At 43.8% G+C, this 18,807-nt stretch overlaps 1 protein-coding gene across 3 annotated transcripts in view; it reads left to right on the top strand.

Moving 5' to 3' along the window:
* The first annotated feature begins 12,866 nt into the window (after positions 1-12,866).
* Positions 12,867-18,807, top strand: part of St7 (suppression of tumorigenicity 7) — a 233,844-nt gene continuing 227,903 nt past the window's right edge. Inside the window, exon 1 of one of the 3 annotated variants that reach the window (XM_032906918.1) lies at positions 12,867-13,326. In XM_032906918.1, coding sequence (XP_032762809.1) covers positions 13,176-13,326 — 151 coding nt within the window. In that variant the 5' untranslated portion in view covers positions 12,867-13,175. The remainder of the gene's footprint in view (positions 13,327-18,807) is intronic. The other 2 variants (XM_032906915.1, XM_032906916.1) reach the window with 2 other exon arrangements.

Below are 18,807 nucleotides of genomic sequence, written 5' to 3'. Positions count from 1 at the left end.
ATTTGAATACTTAATCGCCATTGGTGGCCTTTTGGGGGAGACTAGAAAATGTGGTTCTGCTGCAGGAAGTATTCTGGGATTGGGCTTTAAGGTTTCAAGGTTCTCGCCATTCCGAGTTAGCTCTGCTTCTTGTTTGTGGATGGAGATGTGAGCTTTCAGCTGCTGCTCCAGTACCACACCTGCCTGCCGCCAAGTTCTCCCAGCCATGATGACAATGATGATGATGATGACGATGATGACGACGACGACGACGATGTCTGCAATCTTCCTTCTGTAAGTTGCCAGGGTCATGGTGTTTTGTCACAAAATTAGAAAAGTATCTAATACAACATCCTTCTTTTTAAAAAAAGAAAAAGAAAAGAACCCTTTTAATATTTTCTTATTTTAAAAAACATTTAAAGTACTTTGTACTTCTCACTTTTCTAATTTGTGTGCGTGTGTGTGTGTGTGTGCACATGCATGTGCATGTGTAGTGTGTGTAGGTGTGTGTATGCACATGTGCCACAGTGCATGTGGGGAGGTCAGAGAACAACCTGTGGGAGTAGGTTCTACCGTGCGGGTTCCTGGGATTGAGCTTGGGTTTTCAGGCTTGGCTACCACATGCCTTCACCCACTGAGCTACCTGGCCAGCATTTGGGCTTCTTCTGAGATCATCTAATTATCAGTTCTGTTATAGTTCCTTTGGGAATGTTTAGACGAGCTGGTTCTTCATTTACCTTTACACCTAGAACAACACAATGCATACTGAACAGTGATTTTCAAGACTGCACACAAGGAACTGGGAAGCTGATGGCTGTGGATTGCCTCGAGCCCCTCTGAGAGAATTCCCAGGCCCCAGTGTGTGGAGGAGAGATAGCGGCAGGGCCCAGCAGAAGCCTAGTACTGGAGACAAGCCAAGGCACCGGGAAGATTAAATAGCTAGGTTCCCAAGGAGACCAGGATAACCGGAGTTCCCAAGAAATAGACTGAGGTCACACAGACGGGATGAATTTTAACCAGCAGAGCATGCTGCTGAAGGGAGGAGCATCCCAGGGAGACTTCTGTGTACTATTAGCCAGTGAGATGATGAGGACTTGAGAGTAAAGTGCAACTTCCGGAGGAGGATCTGTCATGTTGGTAACACATTCTGTCCTGTGGGGTGGAATGGTTTCCTTTGGTAAATGTTGAGATTTTCTAACAGACCAATAGAAGATGGATGCGTGGTACCTATCCAAACTTGTTTTAGAATTAGCTGTCCCAATCGGCAACATTGCTGTTGCTAGACAAGAACTTGGTAATAATAAGCTAAGTTAATAAGTAAATTCTCTATATCACTAATCCTTAACGTGATGTGCTAAACTTCAAGCCAGTGTTCATGTTTACATTATCTACGTAGTATTTATTTTGGTGTACTTCATGTATTTGGTATTTTGGAACATATTAACTTATACGTAGAGGGATTTTTAATCTAGCAACAGGGCTGCTCTGGCAAGGGGCACATCCAAAGACCTTCTAGCTCGGTGTAATCCAGCTGGATCACACACACAACTTCAATTCAAGGGACAGAGGCAAGCAGATCTCTGAGTCCAATGCCAGTCTGGTATAGAGCCAGTTTCATATAAAGAAAAGCTTAGGCCCAGGTATGGTGGTTCCTGACTTTAATGTGAGCACTCAGGAGACACAGGCGTGCAGAGCTTTGAGCTCAGGTCGGTTGAGTTCAGTGAGTCAGCTGGGAGGCAGTGCAGTGAGCGCAGTGGAGTTCCTCCCTGAGTTCATGCAGTTCAGGGCAGGTCAGCAGAGGCGACCAGAGAGTTAGAAGAAGCCAGAAGATTAGAACAAATTGCTAGAGTCAGTCTGAAGCCAAGCAGAGGACTTCAGTAAGAAGCTAGGAGAAGCCAGATTGAACCAGATAGTTTGGAAAGGAGTTTGAACCAGAACAGCTGAGCTGAACCAGCCAGCTACAGTTCAGAAAGAGCTGAAAGGGTGAGCATATTCAGCAGTAAGCCTCAGATACAACACTTACATCGGGAGAATAAAAGTTACTTTTACACTTGCAAATGAAACAGTACCCATATTTTGGAAGTGACTTTAAATCACTTTTCTTGATGGCCAAAATTATATAACATATAATATATAATAAATATATATCGTTCTCAAGGTTATGTAATAGTTATATAATTCCCTCTTTTCTTCCCTCAAATTCTGTTATGTACCCACCTGCCCTCTTTCAGATTCATTGCCTCTTTTTGCTTTAATATTCTGTGTGTGTGTGTGTGTGTGTGTGTGTGCATGTGCATTCCTAAATATATAACTACGGCATGCTCAGTCCATTTCGTATTAGTTACAGAACTGTTCAGAGCTGACCATTTGGTATGCTTTCCTAGGGAAGATTGCTTCTCCCAGTCTCTTGCTGTCCAAAGTTTGACCAATTTTGCCTGTTTTCTTAATGCCACAGTGCTCCTATTAATCACCATTAAAATCTCAGCATATGCACTTTATTCTGACTTTATTTTTGTCTTTCCCACCTGTAACCTTTTGGAACTGAAATATTTTGTGGACAAGACTCAAATGGCATTCTTAACTTCAGTGAGGAATAGTTTGCTCACGGTTTTGAGTCTCTTTCCCATACTTCAAACAAGCAAAACAGAACAAACCCACATCTCACTATACAGCTGTGCTTGTCATTCGGTTTTTATGCAGTCCAAGGAGGTCTCACGTTTCCAGCGTCCCTCCTGCCGTGCCAACCAAGGCCTGGGATTAGAGCTTTGCACCACCATGTCCATTGCTTATAGCTTTTTATTTACCCTGTTCTTACTGCCATTACACTCATGTGCCCCATGCCTTAGATCACCCTAGACCACAAGTCTAATGACGACACCTGAAGGTCATACCTCTTTAGTTTCTGCAGACGTGTTAGTGGCACCATAGCACAGTTTCCAAAACAAGTCTTGTCATTAAGCTGCCCAAGACTCTTTTCTCTCTAGAGTCTTATTAAAGTGATAAAGAAACGAATAAGCAAGGCTCCCCAGCCCTTTGGCAAGAGCTACGTACTCTCGTGACTTTTATTGAAGACATGCAATATACTTACGAGCTTTTGTCCTGACTTGTATGATAGAACTGGTGACCTTATTAAAGCTTAGTACATATCCCATCCACCCTAATCTATGTTGATATCTGGAAACGTGTCAGATGCATTGTTTTGTTTTATGGCTTTGCTATTTAGTATCAAATAGTACTTGAAGGAATAACTTCAGGCTGACATAAATTATGTTTTCATAACCAGCTGAGAGCATATTTGGAAAGTAGACAAGAGCTGGGCATGGCGGTGAATGCCTTTAATCCCAGTGGATAGGCGGAATGCTATGAGTTCCAGGCCAGCCAGGGGAACATAGCAAAACCCTGTCTCAAACCAACACAAGCAGACAGGAGAAAGAAATAAAGTCCCAAGGTGGCTGAGGAAAGAAAACCCACCAGGAGGTTAAAAATCATAAACTAAACCATGCCTCCAGAGTTAGCTTAAAAGTTGGAAGAAAGAAAACTCAGAGATCATTTAGCCCAACCGTGGGGCTTGCCCAGACATGAGATTTGCAGTTTTACGACTGGGAAAATCTCAGGAAAACAGGATCCTTCCATCTTCTTCAAAACACCCCTCTGACAAGGTAATACAGGCAACTTAGGGTTCTAATATAACAGCCGAGGTGAGTGGTTGGTTCCATTTCTATTAGAATGCTCTCAATGATGGAAAACTGTTCAAGTCTACCCTTTACCCCCTACCCTCCACAGCATAGCTGTGGCCATTTTGTTCCATGCTTGTCGTAACATGCCAAGTCATTCATACACACACACACACACACACACACACACACACACACACACACACACACACCTTGACTCACAGCAGGATCATACTGACCACATCTTCTGTTATGTTCTGTATGAGGTTTGTGAATCTTAACAAATTCCATGAAGCTTTACGAAGAACCCATCAAGTTAAAAGCTGTTATGTCTAAAGTGGCTTGAATCAGAGCTGACCACTGGGCAACCCTTCCTGCACCTACATATGAGCTTGTTGTTGTTTTGTGGTTTTTTTTTTTCTTTATAACCCTGCCATGAGAACAGACTGATACCACAATTAGGTACCTGAGTCCCTTTTGTGGACCTGAACATTCAGTCTTGGGGGTGTGTGTTAAATAAACAACTCTTGCTTAGCTGAGATCAGTGTTTGTGATGGTTTGTATATGCTTGGCCCAGGAAGTGGCACTATTAGGAAGTGTGGCCCTGTTGGAGTAGGTGTGTCACTGTGGGTGTGAGTTTTAAGACCCTCATCCTAGCTGCCCGGAAGCCAGTTTCTTCCAGTCTGTCTTTGGATGAAGATGTAGCATTCTCAGCTAGCTTCTCAGGTCCATGCCTGCCTGGATGCTGCCACATTCCACCTTGGTGATAATAAACTGAACCTCTGAACTTGTAAGTCAGTCCCAATTAAATGTTGTCCTTTCAAGAGTTGCCTTGGTCATGGTGTCTGTTCATAGCAGCAAAACCCTAACTAAGGCAGTGTTCACATGGTTTGTGTGGTGATTTCCGAACCCCAACAATTGGTATGTTTGGTTTGTTTCCATTGCATGTGTCTTCAAACTGAAGTGTGTGTGTGTGTGTGTGTGTGTGTGTGTGTGTGTGTGTGTGTGTGTCTGATGTTTGTTGTCCTCCTGGATCACTCTGCACCTTATTATTGTTGTGTTTACGGGGTCTTTTACAGAACCTGAAAATAGGCCAACCAGTCTAGCCCAATCCTGAGCTCCAAGAGTGCCTGTTTCAGACCCCCCACTCCCACCCCTTGCTGTGGTTATAGATGTGCACCACTGGGCACAGTTATACACACACACACACACACACACACACACACACACACACACACACACACACACATGTTCTCAGCTTGTGTAGCGATCTCTGTCTTGCTCTTTCAGCTACAATGTCTCTATGTTGTGAAAATGTACTGGGTCCTCCATTTTGGTTTGTTTGTTTTCTTTCCTTTTCTTGTGTTTTGTTGTTGTGTGCTTGTTGTTTTTGTTCCCACTCCCCACACCCAGAGAGGGCTTCTCTGTGTAGCCCTGGCTGTCCTGGAACTCGCTCTGTAGACCAAGCTGGCCTAGAACTCATATCCTCCTGCCTCTGCCTCCTGAGTGCTGAGATTAAAGACTTGTGCTGCCACTACCCAGCCTATTTATTCTTTTCTTTCCAGTTTTTATATTTTTATTAGTTTATTCTCTCACTCGACTTCAGTCTTCCATCCCTCCTCTCCTCGAAGTCCCTCACCCCTCCTCTCTACCCATCTACTCATTGTCCATTTACCACCACCCCCCTCCCAAAAAAGGACAGGCCTGGAAGGGAGATCAACCAAACATGGCGTATCAAGTTGCAGTAAGACTAGGTAACTCCTCTCATCTCAAGGCTGGACAAGGTAACCCAGTAAGGGGGAAAGGGTCCCCACAGCAGGCAAAGGCATCAGAAACAGCTCTCTGCCCCATACTCCCTCTGTTATGGGACTCACAAGAGTTCTGTAAAGCATCAATTACATATGTAGAGGGCCCAGGTTAGACCCATGCAGGCTCCCTGACTGTGTCTGTTCTGTCTCAGTGAATCCTTATTAGTCCAAGTTTGTTGATTCTGTGTCCTTGACCCTTCCGAGACAAGGGTGGGAACAGGAGGGTCTCACACACACACACACACACACACACACACACACACACACACACACACACACACACACATTCATTCTGTGGAGTCATATTCATTGTGGAGACAGGGTTTCTTCATGTAGCCCCAGCTGTCCTGGAACTACTCTGTAGTCCAGGCTGGCCTTAAACTCACAGATGTCCCCCTACCTCTGCCTCGCAAGTCCTGGAGTAAAAGGCCTGCGCCACCACCTCAGGGCCTTTATTTTTTAAGTAATAAGATATTCTTTTTGAGAGATCAAGAAATCAAGCTACAACCTCATCCTTCCCTGCCCCCCATCTCAATATACTCCTTCCCTTTCTGTTTAGTCTGTCATACTTGTGCCAGCTCTGTGGAATGATCTCCGGGAGGAACACAGGCCAGTGAGCGATCCTGTAACAGATGCTTCTCAGTCAGGAGGCATCTATCTGTAACTCCAGAGCCTGAAGGTTAAAGAAAGACCTTGCAAAACAAGTGCATTGAACACTGAATATAAGAAATAGACGTGCAGACTACTATACTAGACTATAGAACATTGCCTAGTCTAGTTTGTCCAAACTGTATTTGACAAGTTTAAACCGGCTTGTTTTTGTCTGTAGACATCTTCCATTCACACATGTTATGAGTGACAAAATTGTACTGTAAGCCAGTATCATGCTGATAATTTTGAGGGAGAAAGAAAAGCTGAGGGGAAGTCACAGCTTCAATGATAACACATGGCCAGCAACTGCCATTCTCGACAAGGACACACAACCCACTGCAGTTAAGTAATTATTCGGTATTCAGTTCAGCGACATTGTCAGTTACAATGACAGTGTAACACAGGATAAAATTGAAGCCCGAGTGAGTTTTCTAATGCAATATGGAGAAGGGCAGTAACAATTAGTACTGGAAGTGCAGTTAACTTAGGTAGTGTGAAGTCACATTATTTATTACTTTCCCGAAGCGTGCTTTTTAAAGATTTATTTTTATTTATCTAAATGTGTGTGTGTGTGTGTGTGTGTGTGTGTGTGTGTATGTATACTCATTTGTGTAGGAGCCTTTGAGGGCCAGTAGAGGGTGCCATATCTCTTTAAGTTGGAGTTACAGGTAGTTGTGAGCCGCCAGATGTAAGGTAGGTGCTGGGCATGGAACTTAGGACCTCTGTGAGAGCAATAAATGCTTTTAACTAGTGAACCATCTTCCCAGTCTGAAAAGTACTCCGAGACAAAAAATAATGTGACTTCCCCATGCCTCTACTTTATAAATATAGGTTACTCGTGGCCATAAAATTTCCACTGAAATTTATTTGCCTAAATACACTACTCCTAATATGGGAATATTAGGAGTGAAAACAAAGCGAACCGGAACCCACAAAGTATGAGGCAGAACACCTTATTCAAAGTGATAGAACCAGCTTGTAGACATTAAACAATAGATACGGTGTGAGTCGAAACAGATGGGAGCTTTCATCGCAGCTATTAAGTTTTTTTTTTTTTAAATCAACTGATAATTCTCTAGTCTGGTCTGCTGTCTGACTTTTCAGCGTAAAATTAGGTCTGTCGGATGTACATGAATTTGAGACCTAAAGATTCTGGCTGTGACTCTGGCTCTTGAAATCTGAGTCTGTTATAGACCAAAATTATGCAGTTTTAAAATAAAGCAACAAAATCTAGGCAGTTGGTGATATTTCACATACCTACTATATTTGAAAAAGAGATATTCAGGGGTATTGGGTTGTTTCCATGGGTAAAGGAGGTGTCCACCAAGCTCGATGACCTGAATTCGATACTCAGAGCCTGTATGGCAGAAGGAAAGAACTAACTCCTAAAAACTGAGCTCTAAGCAACACTCATACACACACACACACACACACACACACACACTTACACACACACTCACACACACACCACACACGGCACACTCACACAGCACACACTCACACATGCACCACACACAGCACACCCACACATACAAACACACACCCCCCACACACCACACACACACACACACACACACACACCACACACACACACACACCACACACACACACACACACACACACACACCACACACACACACACACACCACACACACTCACATACACACACTCCAACATACACCCACACACCACACTCACACACACACACCACACACCACACACACACACCACTCACACCACACACACCACACACACACCACACACTCACACACACACACATACTCACACAAAACATAACACACACACTCATACACAAATATATTTTAAATGAACTAAAAACTGGATTCGAATTTTTATACTAAAAAAGAATATAAATTAAAAATCTTGGATCTTGGTATCAAGAATAAAATATGAACACTGTAATAGCACAGCATTTACAGAGCAACGCAAACACTGATCTGTATCTTCCCAAGAGTAGAGAGACTTATCATCCAGTAGAAACAGATAGGACATGAGAAGAATATGGGTTAGTTGTTACTGTCACGATTAGTAACAGATGTGCAAGAATGTCAGAGGGTTTACACATCTGATTCCTCAGTGTGTGTGTGTGTGTGTGTGTGTGTGTGTGTGTGTGACATTTCACTCATCTGACTTCCTTTTCTGATTATGCTTTTAGAGTGTAAAGGAGAAGACTATGTTGACTTCCCTATTTCTTTTCTGTAGAATTTCATGGTATGATTTTTTTTTTCCTTGAAAATAAGGAATCACCCAGAATTGGCAGTAGTAGATTTCTAGGAAGGAATGGAGTTTATTGCTTATTGTTTATTGTATAAGTTTGATACTTATACAAGGCTGATTGTTCTGGAATGCTTTGTGCTATTGCTATGAGAATGATTCTGCTTGTATAGATGCCACTAATGTAACAGAAGAGGTTGATCCCACATCTTAAAACCCACAAGGAATTCCAGTGATTGTTACTGAGTATTGACTTGTCTATCAAAAACTTGGTATAGAACCTGATACCTTTGTTAGGGTTGGGAAACAAATGGTAATGACTACAGCTCATCATGAAATTTCCAAAACTAGCCCTGGGAATCACTCATGCTCTGTTCAGCATTGCACATATGTCGGTTATAAACATGCTTTCTTCTTTATGTACAGCATGGTGTGTTAAGGATTTTCTCCCCAGACCTTGTGCTACCTGAAAAATCCTTTCAATTAATGTGGACAGCTTAAATTTTACTTTAGTACTCTATGAAAGGTGATGATGTTGGCTTAAAGAAGTTTTTGTTCTAAACACAATTGAAGTTGTAGTTACTGAATTTTATGTTAGTCACTAAATAAGAATAGCCATTTATGTATGTTGTTACTCATAAATTTATGACTTCCACCAACTAACTAATAAACTCCACTAATGAATATGGTTGAGATTTTTCAAAGCAAAACAAAAAGAAGAGTTATTCCTGGTGTTTAAATTTTAGATGGGCTCTGAAAAATAACTTATAAAAATAGATTTTAAAACAAAGAACACAGTTCAAAAAAGGTTATAGCATAGATAATCTCAAGTGCCACTAATATGATGAATAAAAGATCTACTTTAAAAGAACTTTAAAGCTTTTGGTCATAAGTATTGATTTCTTATTCCATTTAGAACTAAGTACACAGTTCAAAATGGATAGCCTAGATACTATCAAATGCCATTTAAAAGATAAATAAAAGAGATCTACTTTAAAAGAACTTTCAGAGCTCTTTGTTAATGAGTATTGGCTTCTTATTCCTCTCAAATATTTTATCAGTTCGATGTACATTTTGGGCTGGGTAGATGGCTCAATTGGAAAAGCATGTGTCTTGCAAGCATGAGGACTTCAATTTAATATCCATAAAACATCTAACTAAAGCAAGGCATGGTAGTATGCGTTTGTCATCCTGGCACTGGAGAAACCTAGATTGGCAGACTTACAAGACAATTTACAAAACCAAGAGTTTATTTTGGCTACTTACAGTTTCAGCAGGTTAGAGTCCACGATGACCAAGTGAAAGCATGGTAACAGTCAAGTGCTTAGATCTTGATACACAAGCAGGCGGCAGAGAGGCTCACTGGGATGGCTCTAATAATCTTTTCAAAGCCTGCTTCCATTGACACACCTCCTCCAACAAGGTCAAGCCTCCTAGTCCTTCCCAAATAGGTCTTCCAAGTGTTCAAATGTATGAGCCAATAAGAGCCATTCTTATTCAAACCATCATAGGAATGTTACCCAAAGTTGCCTCTCCCCTCCATAAGCATAGACATGCATACACTGTATCCATCCATAGCCATCACACAATTTTGTTACTGTGCAAGCATCATAGAGTATGTACACTGAAGTGGCTACAATGTCACTAGTCAACATTCCGCCAAGACCACCATTGTATATGAGGTCCAATCATTTTCCCAAGCCTCTCTATACAGTGCATGCCTGTATATAAATCAGTCTAAGAAAAATTTAAGAATATATTGCTTTGACACAATTCTCATGGGTCACTTGACTCATGTTATCTAATTCAGATATGACTATGTCCATATACTAACATTCAAAGAAGCTTACATGAAGGAAAACCCATTAAATCTTAAAATTTAGCTTTGAGTTAAATCTGTTAGGAATGTGCAAGTACTGTGTTTATAAATATGAGATCTTGCTTCTCTCTTGGTAGAATAGAATTTTCATTCCTCTCTATGAGAATTCCTTTACATTAGTATTGATTGAACACCTACCATGTGACAGACGGTACTGTATGTTCTAGGAGGTGAGGGAGACTAGAATTAACCACGAGTCGCTTCACACTAAAGGGCCTAATATACTAACAGAGAGAAAAGTGTGGCACATGCAGGTCCTGCACAACACTATTGATATATATATATATTCCATTTAATCTGTACCAGGTCCCTTTGGAATAGGCACAAGGGAACCCACAGTATAGATGAAGAAACTGTAGCTCAGGGATCCTTTGCAACTTGTAAGAAGCACCCCACTAGTGAAAGGCGAAATCATGAATAAAGCCAGGTACAGAGTAGGCCTATGCTGTGGTGGCCTAGTACTAGCCTCCTAGTGCTGCATCTTTTAGAAAAGAATCAGTGGTCTGCTGGTCTGCTGGAATCGGTGTGTCAACAGAGGTTGTACACCAGTGGAGTATCTGAAAGATCCGCTCATAGGCAGTTGTACATGATGCCTGGCTGGGAAGGGCAGCCAGAGAAAAATAGAACAGGTATATGGAGCAAGAGGGCAGACGTGTCCAGCAAAAGGTAGTATATACCACCTAGATACCATGCTTTGGGGAGACAATGAGGAGGCGGTGGTAGGAGCCCACTGCCTGGTTCCCTCCAGGTAACAGTCGGGCTAAAACTAAGGCGATTGCTGGGCAAAGACACAGAGGTGGTCAGAATCTTGATGGCTTATGGCCCAGTATAGAATGGAAAGGAAAATGGAGAGGAAGGCAGGGTTGACTTACTGGGGAATTGGCTCATAAAGTATACAGTAGGAGTTTCCTGAACTTTGGAGAACCAGGTATCGAAGCTCAGCCTAATTTCAAAGACCCATGGCCCAGGCTAGGGAAGTGGAGCTTATATTACAGTTGGAGGCTGGGGGCCTGAGGGTGGTACTGGTCCAAGTCCTGGAGTCTAAAGCCTGAGTTCTCTTGGCCAAGGTCAATAGAAGAGGTAAAAACAACAACATCAACAAACAACAAACAACAAAACAAAAATACCTCTTCTATTCTGTAAGGTGAATACATTCTTTCTAGTTCTGTGTTCTTCAGGTTCCCGAATGGTAACCACACACACTGAAGGTGACTGTTCCCCATCCAAAGTGCTCTCACTCTCGAATCAGTCTCTTCTGAAAAGACTGTCACAGGCCATCCCCAAACTATTCCTTAGTGCAACTGAGTTTGCTACCTGGAACTGTCAGATGTAACAGGTCCCACATCTACAAATTAACTCTGCCTGTTGTACTCTAGAAGAAGCTACTAGTGCTTGTAAGAGCAGGAAGGTGTAACACCTCTCCACACCCATTGTAAGGGGTGCAGCCCCCACTCCCATATAACAAGAGAAAAGTGTGATAAATGAAGACTGAAAGAATCTGAGAAACCTCTTTCACTCAGGTATAATATGAAGGTGAGAGGCTGAGGGGAAGTCTCTGCAAAGCCGGCAGGTCCACATTCTTGGCCTCTCCCTAGCATTCCTTCTTCTGGAGGTTTATGAGGTAAAATGTCCTGGAATGAGGGGCTTCAAAGGAGGGGGGAGGGAGAAAAGATCTTTCTAGGTTTTAAAGCTTAGTCTGAGGGAGGTGCATTCTAATTTCTACAATGCGCATTGGAGCAGAGGAATTTTGGTTTCCCGGAGCCGGCTTCGCTTTGGAGGACACACAAGGTATGAAAAAAGGACTGGAGCTCAGAGACACCTTGCTTCTGAAGTCTTTCCAATTTCTTCCCATTCAAGGCATCCAGCACGCCAGCACAAGGTGTTCCATTTTGAGGTAGTGCATTCTGAGCTTAATCATGAGCAATATAAAAATTATAATAAGATAATCTGTTCAAGTGATGAATTTTAATGTCTTGGTTAGAGTTGGGAAAGCCTGCAATTGCTTCATTTAACACTGAATACATTAAAAGTCAAATCATTTATTGACAGACTCTGAGGTGCCACCTAAAGCCTTGTATAAAATATACTATTTTATTCAGCCGTGGGAAAAATGCTCACAGTGTCTTTTTTATTTTTCTTTATTTTTCATTAGGTTCAGATGAAGTATACCAAAGTTATCCTAGGGAATGGCTTAGATGTTAAAAACAAAAACAAGACAAGACTTGTTTGAATGGTGGTCACTTGGAAAATAGGAAGAAAAAGAAATATGTATGTTGTCAGTTTCTTTGCAAAGCCCTTCACAGTGCTGCTTGGAAAAAACAAAACAAAACAAAACAAAACAAAACAAATAATAGAAGCTAGCACTAAGACAAGGAGATTTCTCTTCAGGCCTACTGACCAGGAGTGCATCTCTCCTAGCTCTTACGGATTTTACTGATACCTTTAAGCCCCTGTCCTGAGAGAAACAGAGCCTTAAGACTCTGAGTCCTGGAAATCTTGATTGCAACTGAATTGACTCCACCTTAAGGTAGTCCTAGCAGCGCTTTGGGCCTCAGTTTCCCTGGGCTTATCACCCGGGTCCTGGCAACTGTTGCAGGCTCTCACCCAGACGTTACAAAGTGTGTGGAACACGCCCGGCTCTCGGAAGCGCACTACACGCGCGAGCTGTTACGTCAGTGGTTCCCTCGGCGGCGCCCGGGCTGGCCTCCTAAAATACTAGTAGAAGTATAAATGGCCCGGGAGTGTGCAGGGACCGGGCCCACGTGACCGCTCCACGAAGGCCACCGGCGGGGGCTCGCAGCGCAGGCCGCGCGGTTTCCCGCCGCATCCGGGCGCCGGGCGAGCTCGGGGGCGCCGGGCCCTGGCGGCGGCGGCTCGAGCCGTGCCTCGGGCCGGTGAATCATCCCGGCAGCCAGCGAGCGCCGCGGCGGTCCGCAGCAGCGCCGGAAGATGGCCGAGGCGGGCGCGGGCTTCCTGGAGCAGCTCAAGTCCTGCATCGTGTGGTCGTGGACCTATCTGTGGACCGTGTGGTTCTTCCTCGTGCTCTTCCTGGTCTACATCCTGAGGGTGCCCCTGAGGATCAACGACAATCTGAGCACAGGTCAGGCCCGACCCGGCCCGGCCCGGCCCGGCTGCCCCTCCCCCGCCCCGGAAAGTTAGTGCAAAGTCGCGCGGCGGGGTCGCGGCGGGCGGGGACGCGCGCTCGGGGGCGCGCCGCCTCAGGTGGCCGCCGCTGTCCCGCGGCCTTCGCCAGTCCCCCACCCCCCGCGTGCCCGAGTGTCCCCGCTGTCCCCGCGGGTCCCCGCCGAGCCCCGAGAGCTCTCGAGTCTCGCGGGCGCTCGAGCGTCCGAATTCGCGCCGAGGAGGCGTCCTGCTCCCGGCTGCGCGGCGAGGGCCCACGCGTGGCTCGGGCTGAGGGCGCGCGCTCCGCCGGCCGGGAGTGGAGAGCCTCGTCCCGGAGGGTGTCGCTGTGGTGTGGACAGGGAGGGCATGTCCATAGGTCCTTCTAGGAGCATGGATGACGTGTCAGGTCACCCAACGGAATGTCGAGGGGACGCGCGGACGCGCGCGGGGCATTTGGAATTTCTGACGCCCCTAGTTGAAGTTTTCCTCTTCTCTGCTGAGATCTCTCTGAAGTGCGATGGGCTAAATAAGTGTGCATATGGTGATCGTGGTCCTGATAAATTTGCAGTAGGCTACCCCAGGTGTTAAAAACCAAGGAGGGCAAACTCAGGCTAAGGACACCCCAGAGACAATTCAGAAATAAAATGCACTTTCAAGGAAGGTTTACAGCTCTTCATTCGAGTCTGCAAATTATTGTGGATACAAGGTAGATACACCTTTATTCCACACTATGCTGGGATGTCTTTACAGTTCTGACTTATTTACAGAAATCGATACACATTCACATGTATCTGTCTGCTTTTGTTTAATTTATTGTTGTCTACAAGATCAAGGTTGGAAATGCTGTTACTGGGGATGGGGGCGGGAGGAAGGTGGACCCTCTTAGATGTTTGCTACAATGTATTCATTTTGTTTGGACATGAGCTTTTAACATTATAAATGCCTTTAATGTGAGTGAACGGGTTGCTGACTATGTTTGTTTCATAGTGTCTTTTGGATAGTCTTAGTATCTTTGGGAGGCAGACAGAATTCTGCCCAAGAATCAGCTCATCCTAATGTCGAGGATGCTAAGCCGTTTGGCTCTGATTTTTCCAAAGATCCCACTTTTTTTTTTTTTTTTTAAATCTGTTAGTGTGACTGTGTGACTACTTGTCACATCGTCACATAATTGTGTTCCTTGCCTTAGGACAGACGTTCTCAACCTGTGGGTCATGACCCTTTTGGGGCTTGCCTATCAGATATCCCGCATATCAGATATTTACACAAGGAGTAGCAAACTCACAGTTACAAAGTAGCAAAGAAAAAAAATAGTTTTATGGTTGGGGGTCACCACAAGGTTCGGAACTGTATTAAAGGGTCATAGCATTAAGGTTGAGAATAACTACTTTAAGGTAAGTTTTGTTTTATTTTGTTTTTTCATGAACTCTGGTGACTAGAGAATAGATTCAGTCTCAAAGACCTGACCTTTAAACCAATTTAAATGTTTATCACCTATTTATTGGAAGGTACATCCAAATTTTTTTCCTTCCAGAAAATTTGTTGTAGAATTTTAAAAAACTTGAATATTTTGGATAATATGGGTATATTTATTTCAGAATATGTCTACATGCCACATTTCCTTAGAGTAGGTTGAATTGTATGCAAGGCACAGAGTGTCATACACTAACACTTTAGACAGAACGGGCAGGAAGCAAGATGCCTATTAAGAAGAGGGGCGATTTTTCAGGAAGGTAATTGGGATTTCCCCCAGCCCCAAGCAACACTAGACGCAGCATTTCTCACAGATAGTTTGCACAGGGACGTGTCTAATTGAGACTCATGAGAAAATTCAGTCTACATGGGCCAGGCACCATGTAGAGGCTCTTTTCTCAGTTTGACCTGGGGTTTTGTGCACATTCTTGCCATAAGGGGGATGAAAAGAGAAGTGTGTGGAGAGTGTTCATCTTTCTGTGATTTCTTTCTGCTATTTCCATGAGAATGTAGTAGAGGAAGGGCTTTAGCACTGTTCTTGATATAACCAAGAATGGCGGTGAGCCACCACAGCCAAGATTAGGTTTTTCAAAAGGCAGTGTGAGACATTGGATGGCATTTTCCTTCCCTTTTAAGAAAAAGTGAGAAGTTCTTGTAGGAAGACTGCCAGAGATTCCTGTCAACTTATTTCCCTCCTTTTCTTGCCAAATTCTCTTTCCCACAGAAACAACTTTCTGTAATGAAAGAACTTGCTGGCTGGATTGCACACCTTCAAGTAACTGCCCTCCAGTGGTCAAGCTGGTTGTTGCAGGGAGCTCTTTAAATGGGGTCTAATCCCCCCTCCCTCTCCCCTCTTCCCCCTCCTCTCTTCCTCTCCCTCCCCTCCCCTCCCATTCCCTCTCCTCTCCTCTCCCACTCCATCCTTTCCTTTTTGGTTGTTTCTGAGACAGAATTTCTTTCTCTGTAGCTCTGGCTGTCCCGAAACCTACAGAGATCCACTTGGCTCTGCCTCCCAAGTGTGGATTAAAGGTGCGGACCACTATGGCCCACCTAACAATTAATTTTGTGGCTCTCTAGCTCTGTGGTGTTTTCTCCTCCTGTAATAAAGCAGAGACACCATTGGGTCCAGAGCTGCTTTTTAGAGTTGCTGCAGGTGTTGCAGGCCTCCACACCACTGAAGTAAGACAGAGAGCTATGAGGCAACTAGGAGCCATGAATTCCACAACTCAAGTCCTGCTGTGCACCTTATGGGAGTGGACTCTGATTTAAATGCTATACATTGCTTTTTGGATATGTGGCATGCTCTCCTCATTTTCTTCAAATAGATTCTTTTCTTATCTAATATTTCTCAACCTTCCCCTCTTTCTACTTCCCCCAGCTCCTGCTCCCCTGGATCCTCTCCCCCACCCTCTTCCATCAGGAAAAAGCAGGTCTCCAAGAGACAACCACCAGACAACAATAAGGCAAGGCAAACACCCCCATACCAAGTCTGGCTAAGGCAATACCACAGAAGGAAAAGAGTGCCAAGAGCAGGCAAAAGACTCAGAGATACATCCACTCCCACAGTTAGGAGTCCTACAAAAGCACCAAGCTAACAGACACAACATCTACACTGAGGATCTGATGTAGACACATGCAGGCCACATACAGGCCCCATGATGTTTGCTTTAGTCTCTATGAATAGCTCATATGAGCCCTTCTTAGCTGATTCAGTGGGACATGTTCTCCTGATGTCCTCCATTCACCTCTGACTGCACCAACTTTCAGCCCCGTTTTTCACAAGATTCCCCGTAGCTCATAGGGGAGGGATCTGATAGAATTCTCCAATTTAGAGTCTCTCCACATAATGTCTGGTTGTGGGCGTCTCTTCATCTGTTCCCATCTGCTGCTGGAGGAAACCTCTCTGATGACGACTGGACAAGGGACTGATGTATGAATATAGCAGAATATCATTAGGAATCATTTCACTGCTTTAATTTTTATTTATTTTTCAAATCAACATGTTTGATTTTACATCGGACTACTCAGACTTTGGTTCCTGGCCATCCAAGCAGTGTCTGACATGGGTTTCCTCTCATGGAGTGGGCCTCAAGTTAAATAAAGTTGGCCACTCTCACAAGTTCTGCCCCGCCATTGCCCCCAGCACATCTTGCAAGCAGAACTAACTGATTGTTGGACGAAGTTTTGTGGCTGGGTTGGTGTCCACAGTTCTCATTCAGTGACACAAGTAGCTCGACCTCTTTGTGATCACTGAACTGTATGGATATTGTCCTCAGCGATAGGGCCACACTATCCTAGCATCAGCCTGGGTTGTTTGTGGACATCCATGGGACCCCATCAGCCAGCACCTCAACTGAATGCAACCTAGTCCACCACTGGAAGCCTTGCCTGGCTACAAAAGATGTCCAGTGGAGACTCTGTATTCCCCACTGCTAGGGGTCCTCACTAGGACCACCCTCACGGATCCTAGAAAGATTCTATTGCACTGGGTTTCCTTCCACACTGCCCACCAAAAGCTCTCCAGTTTCAGTTATCGCTCCCACACTCTTCTTCATTCCACCTCCTCCCACCTGATCCTTCCCTCTCCTGTCCCCACCAGTCCCCACTCACAAAATCTAGTTCCCCTTCCCAGGAAGATCCATGCATTCCCCCTAGACCCTGCCTTTTTACCTAACTTTCCTGGGTCTATGGATTGAAGTTTGGTTACCATTTACTTAATGGCTAATATCCACTTAAACATGAATATTTTATCTTCTGGGTTTCGGTTAACTCACTTAGGATGGTTTTTGTTTGTTGTTGGTTTTTTTTCTAGTTCTATTTTCCTGAAAATTTCATGATGTCATTTTAATTTTAACAGCTGAGTAATATTCCACCAGGTAAATGTGCTATATTATCTTTATCCATTCTTCTGTTGAGGGACATCTAGGTTGCTTCCAGTTTCTGGTTATTATAAATAAAGCTAAAATGTATATAATCGAACAAGTGTCTTCATGGTAGGATGAAGTGTCCTTTGCCCAAGAATGGTATAGCTAGGTATTGAGGTAGTTCAATTCCCTGGAGGAACTGCCATGGAAAAGGAGCTGCGAGTTCTATTTCTTGATCTGAAGGCAGCAGCAAGACTGACTCTTCTGCAGGAAGCCAGGAGGAGGTCTCTTCTGCACTGAGCGAAGCTTCACAAACCACCCCCACAGTGGTGTATTTCCTCCAACAAAGACACCAACTCCAACAAGGCCACACCTCCTAATAGTGCCACTTACCATATGCCAAACATACTCAAACCACCACATAGATATTGTTTAAATTTGACTTTATCACAGAATATTATTTTCCTCATCTATGGTGATTGAAAGTTTTGCTGGGTATAGTAGTCTGGGCTGGCATCTGTGTTCTCTTAGAGTCTGTAGCAATATCCAGAACTTTCTTAGTCTCCATTGAGAAGTAAGGTGTAATTTTAATATGTCTGCCTTTATATGTTACTTGGTCTTTTTCCCTTGCAGGTTTTAATATTCTCTCTTTGTTCTGTATGTTTAGGTTTTTGATATGAAGTGCTGAGGGGACTTTCTGACTTAGTCCCATCTATTTGGTGTTCTGCATGCTTCTTGTACCTTTATAGGCATCCCCATCTTTAGGTTAGGGACATTTTGTTCTATGATTTTGTTGAAAATATTTCCTGGGCCTTTGAGCTGGTGTTCTTCTCCTTCCTGTATTCCTAGTCTCAAGTTTGGTATTTTTATATTGTGCCAAATTTCCTGGATGTTTCCTGTCAGGGATGTTTTAGGCTTAACATTTTTTTCGACTGATGTATTCATTTCTTCTATGGAGTCTTCAATGCCAGAGATTCTTTCTTCCATCTCTTGTATTCTCTTCACTCATTTCCAGAATCCCTCAATTTGTGTTTTCCTTAATGCTTGTATTTGCATTTTCAGGTCTTGGGTATTCTGGTTATTTTTTCAATGTTCATTCGTTTTGTTTGTTTGTTTTGGGGGAG

Source organism: Rattus rattus, chromosome 6, assembly GCF_011064425.1.
Source record: "Rattus rattus isolate New Zealand chromosome 6, Rrattus_CSIRO_v1, whole genome shotgun sequence".
NCBI lineage: Eukaryota > Metazoa > Chordata > Mammalia > Rodentia > Muridae > Rattus > Rattus rattus.
Note: the sequence above shows the minus strand (reverse complement) of the source record. Positions and strands in the feature narration are given on the sequence as shown.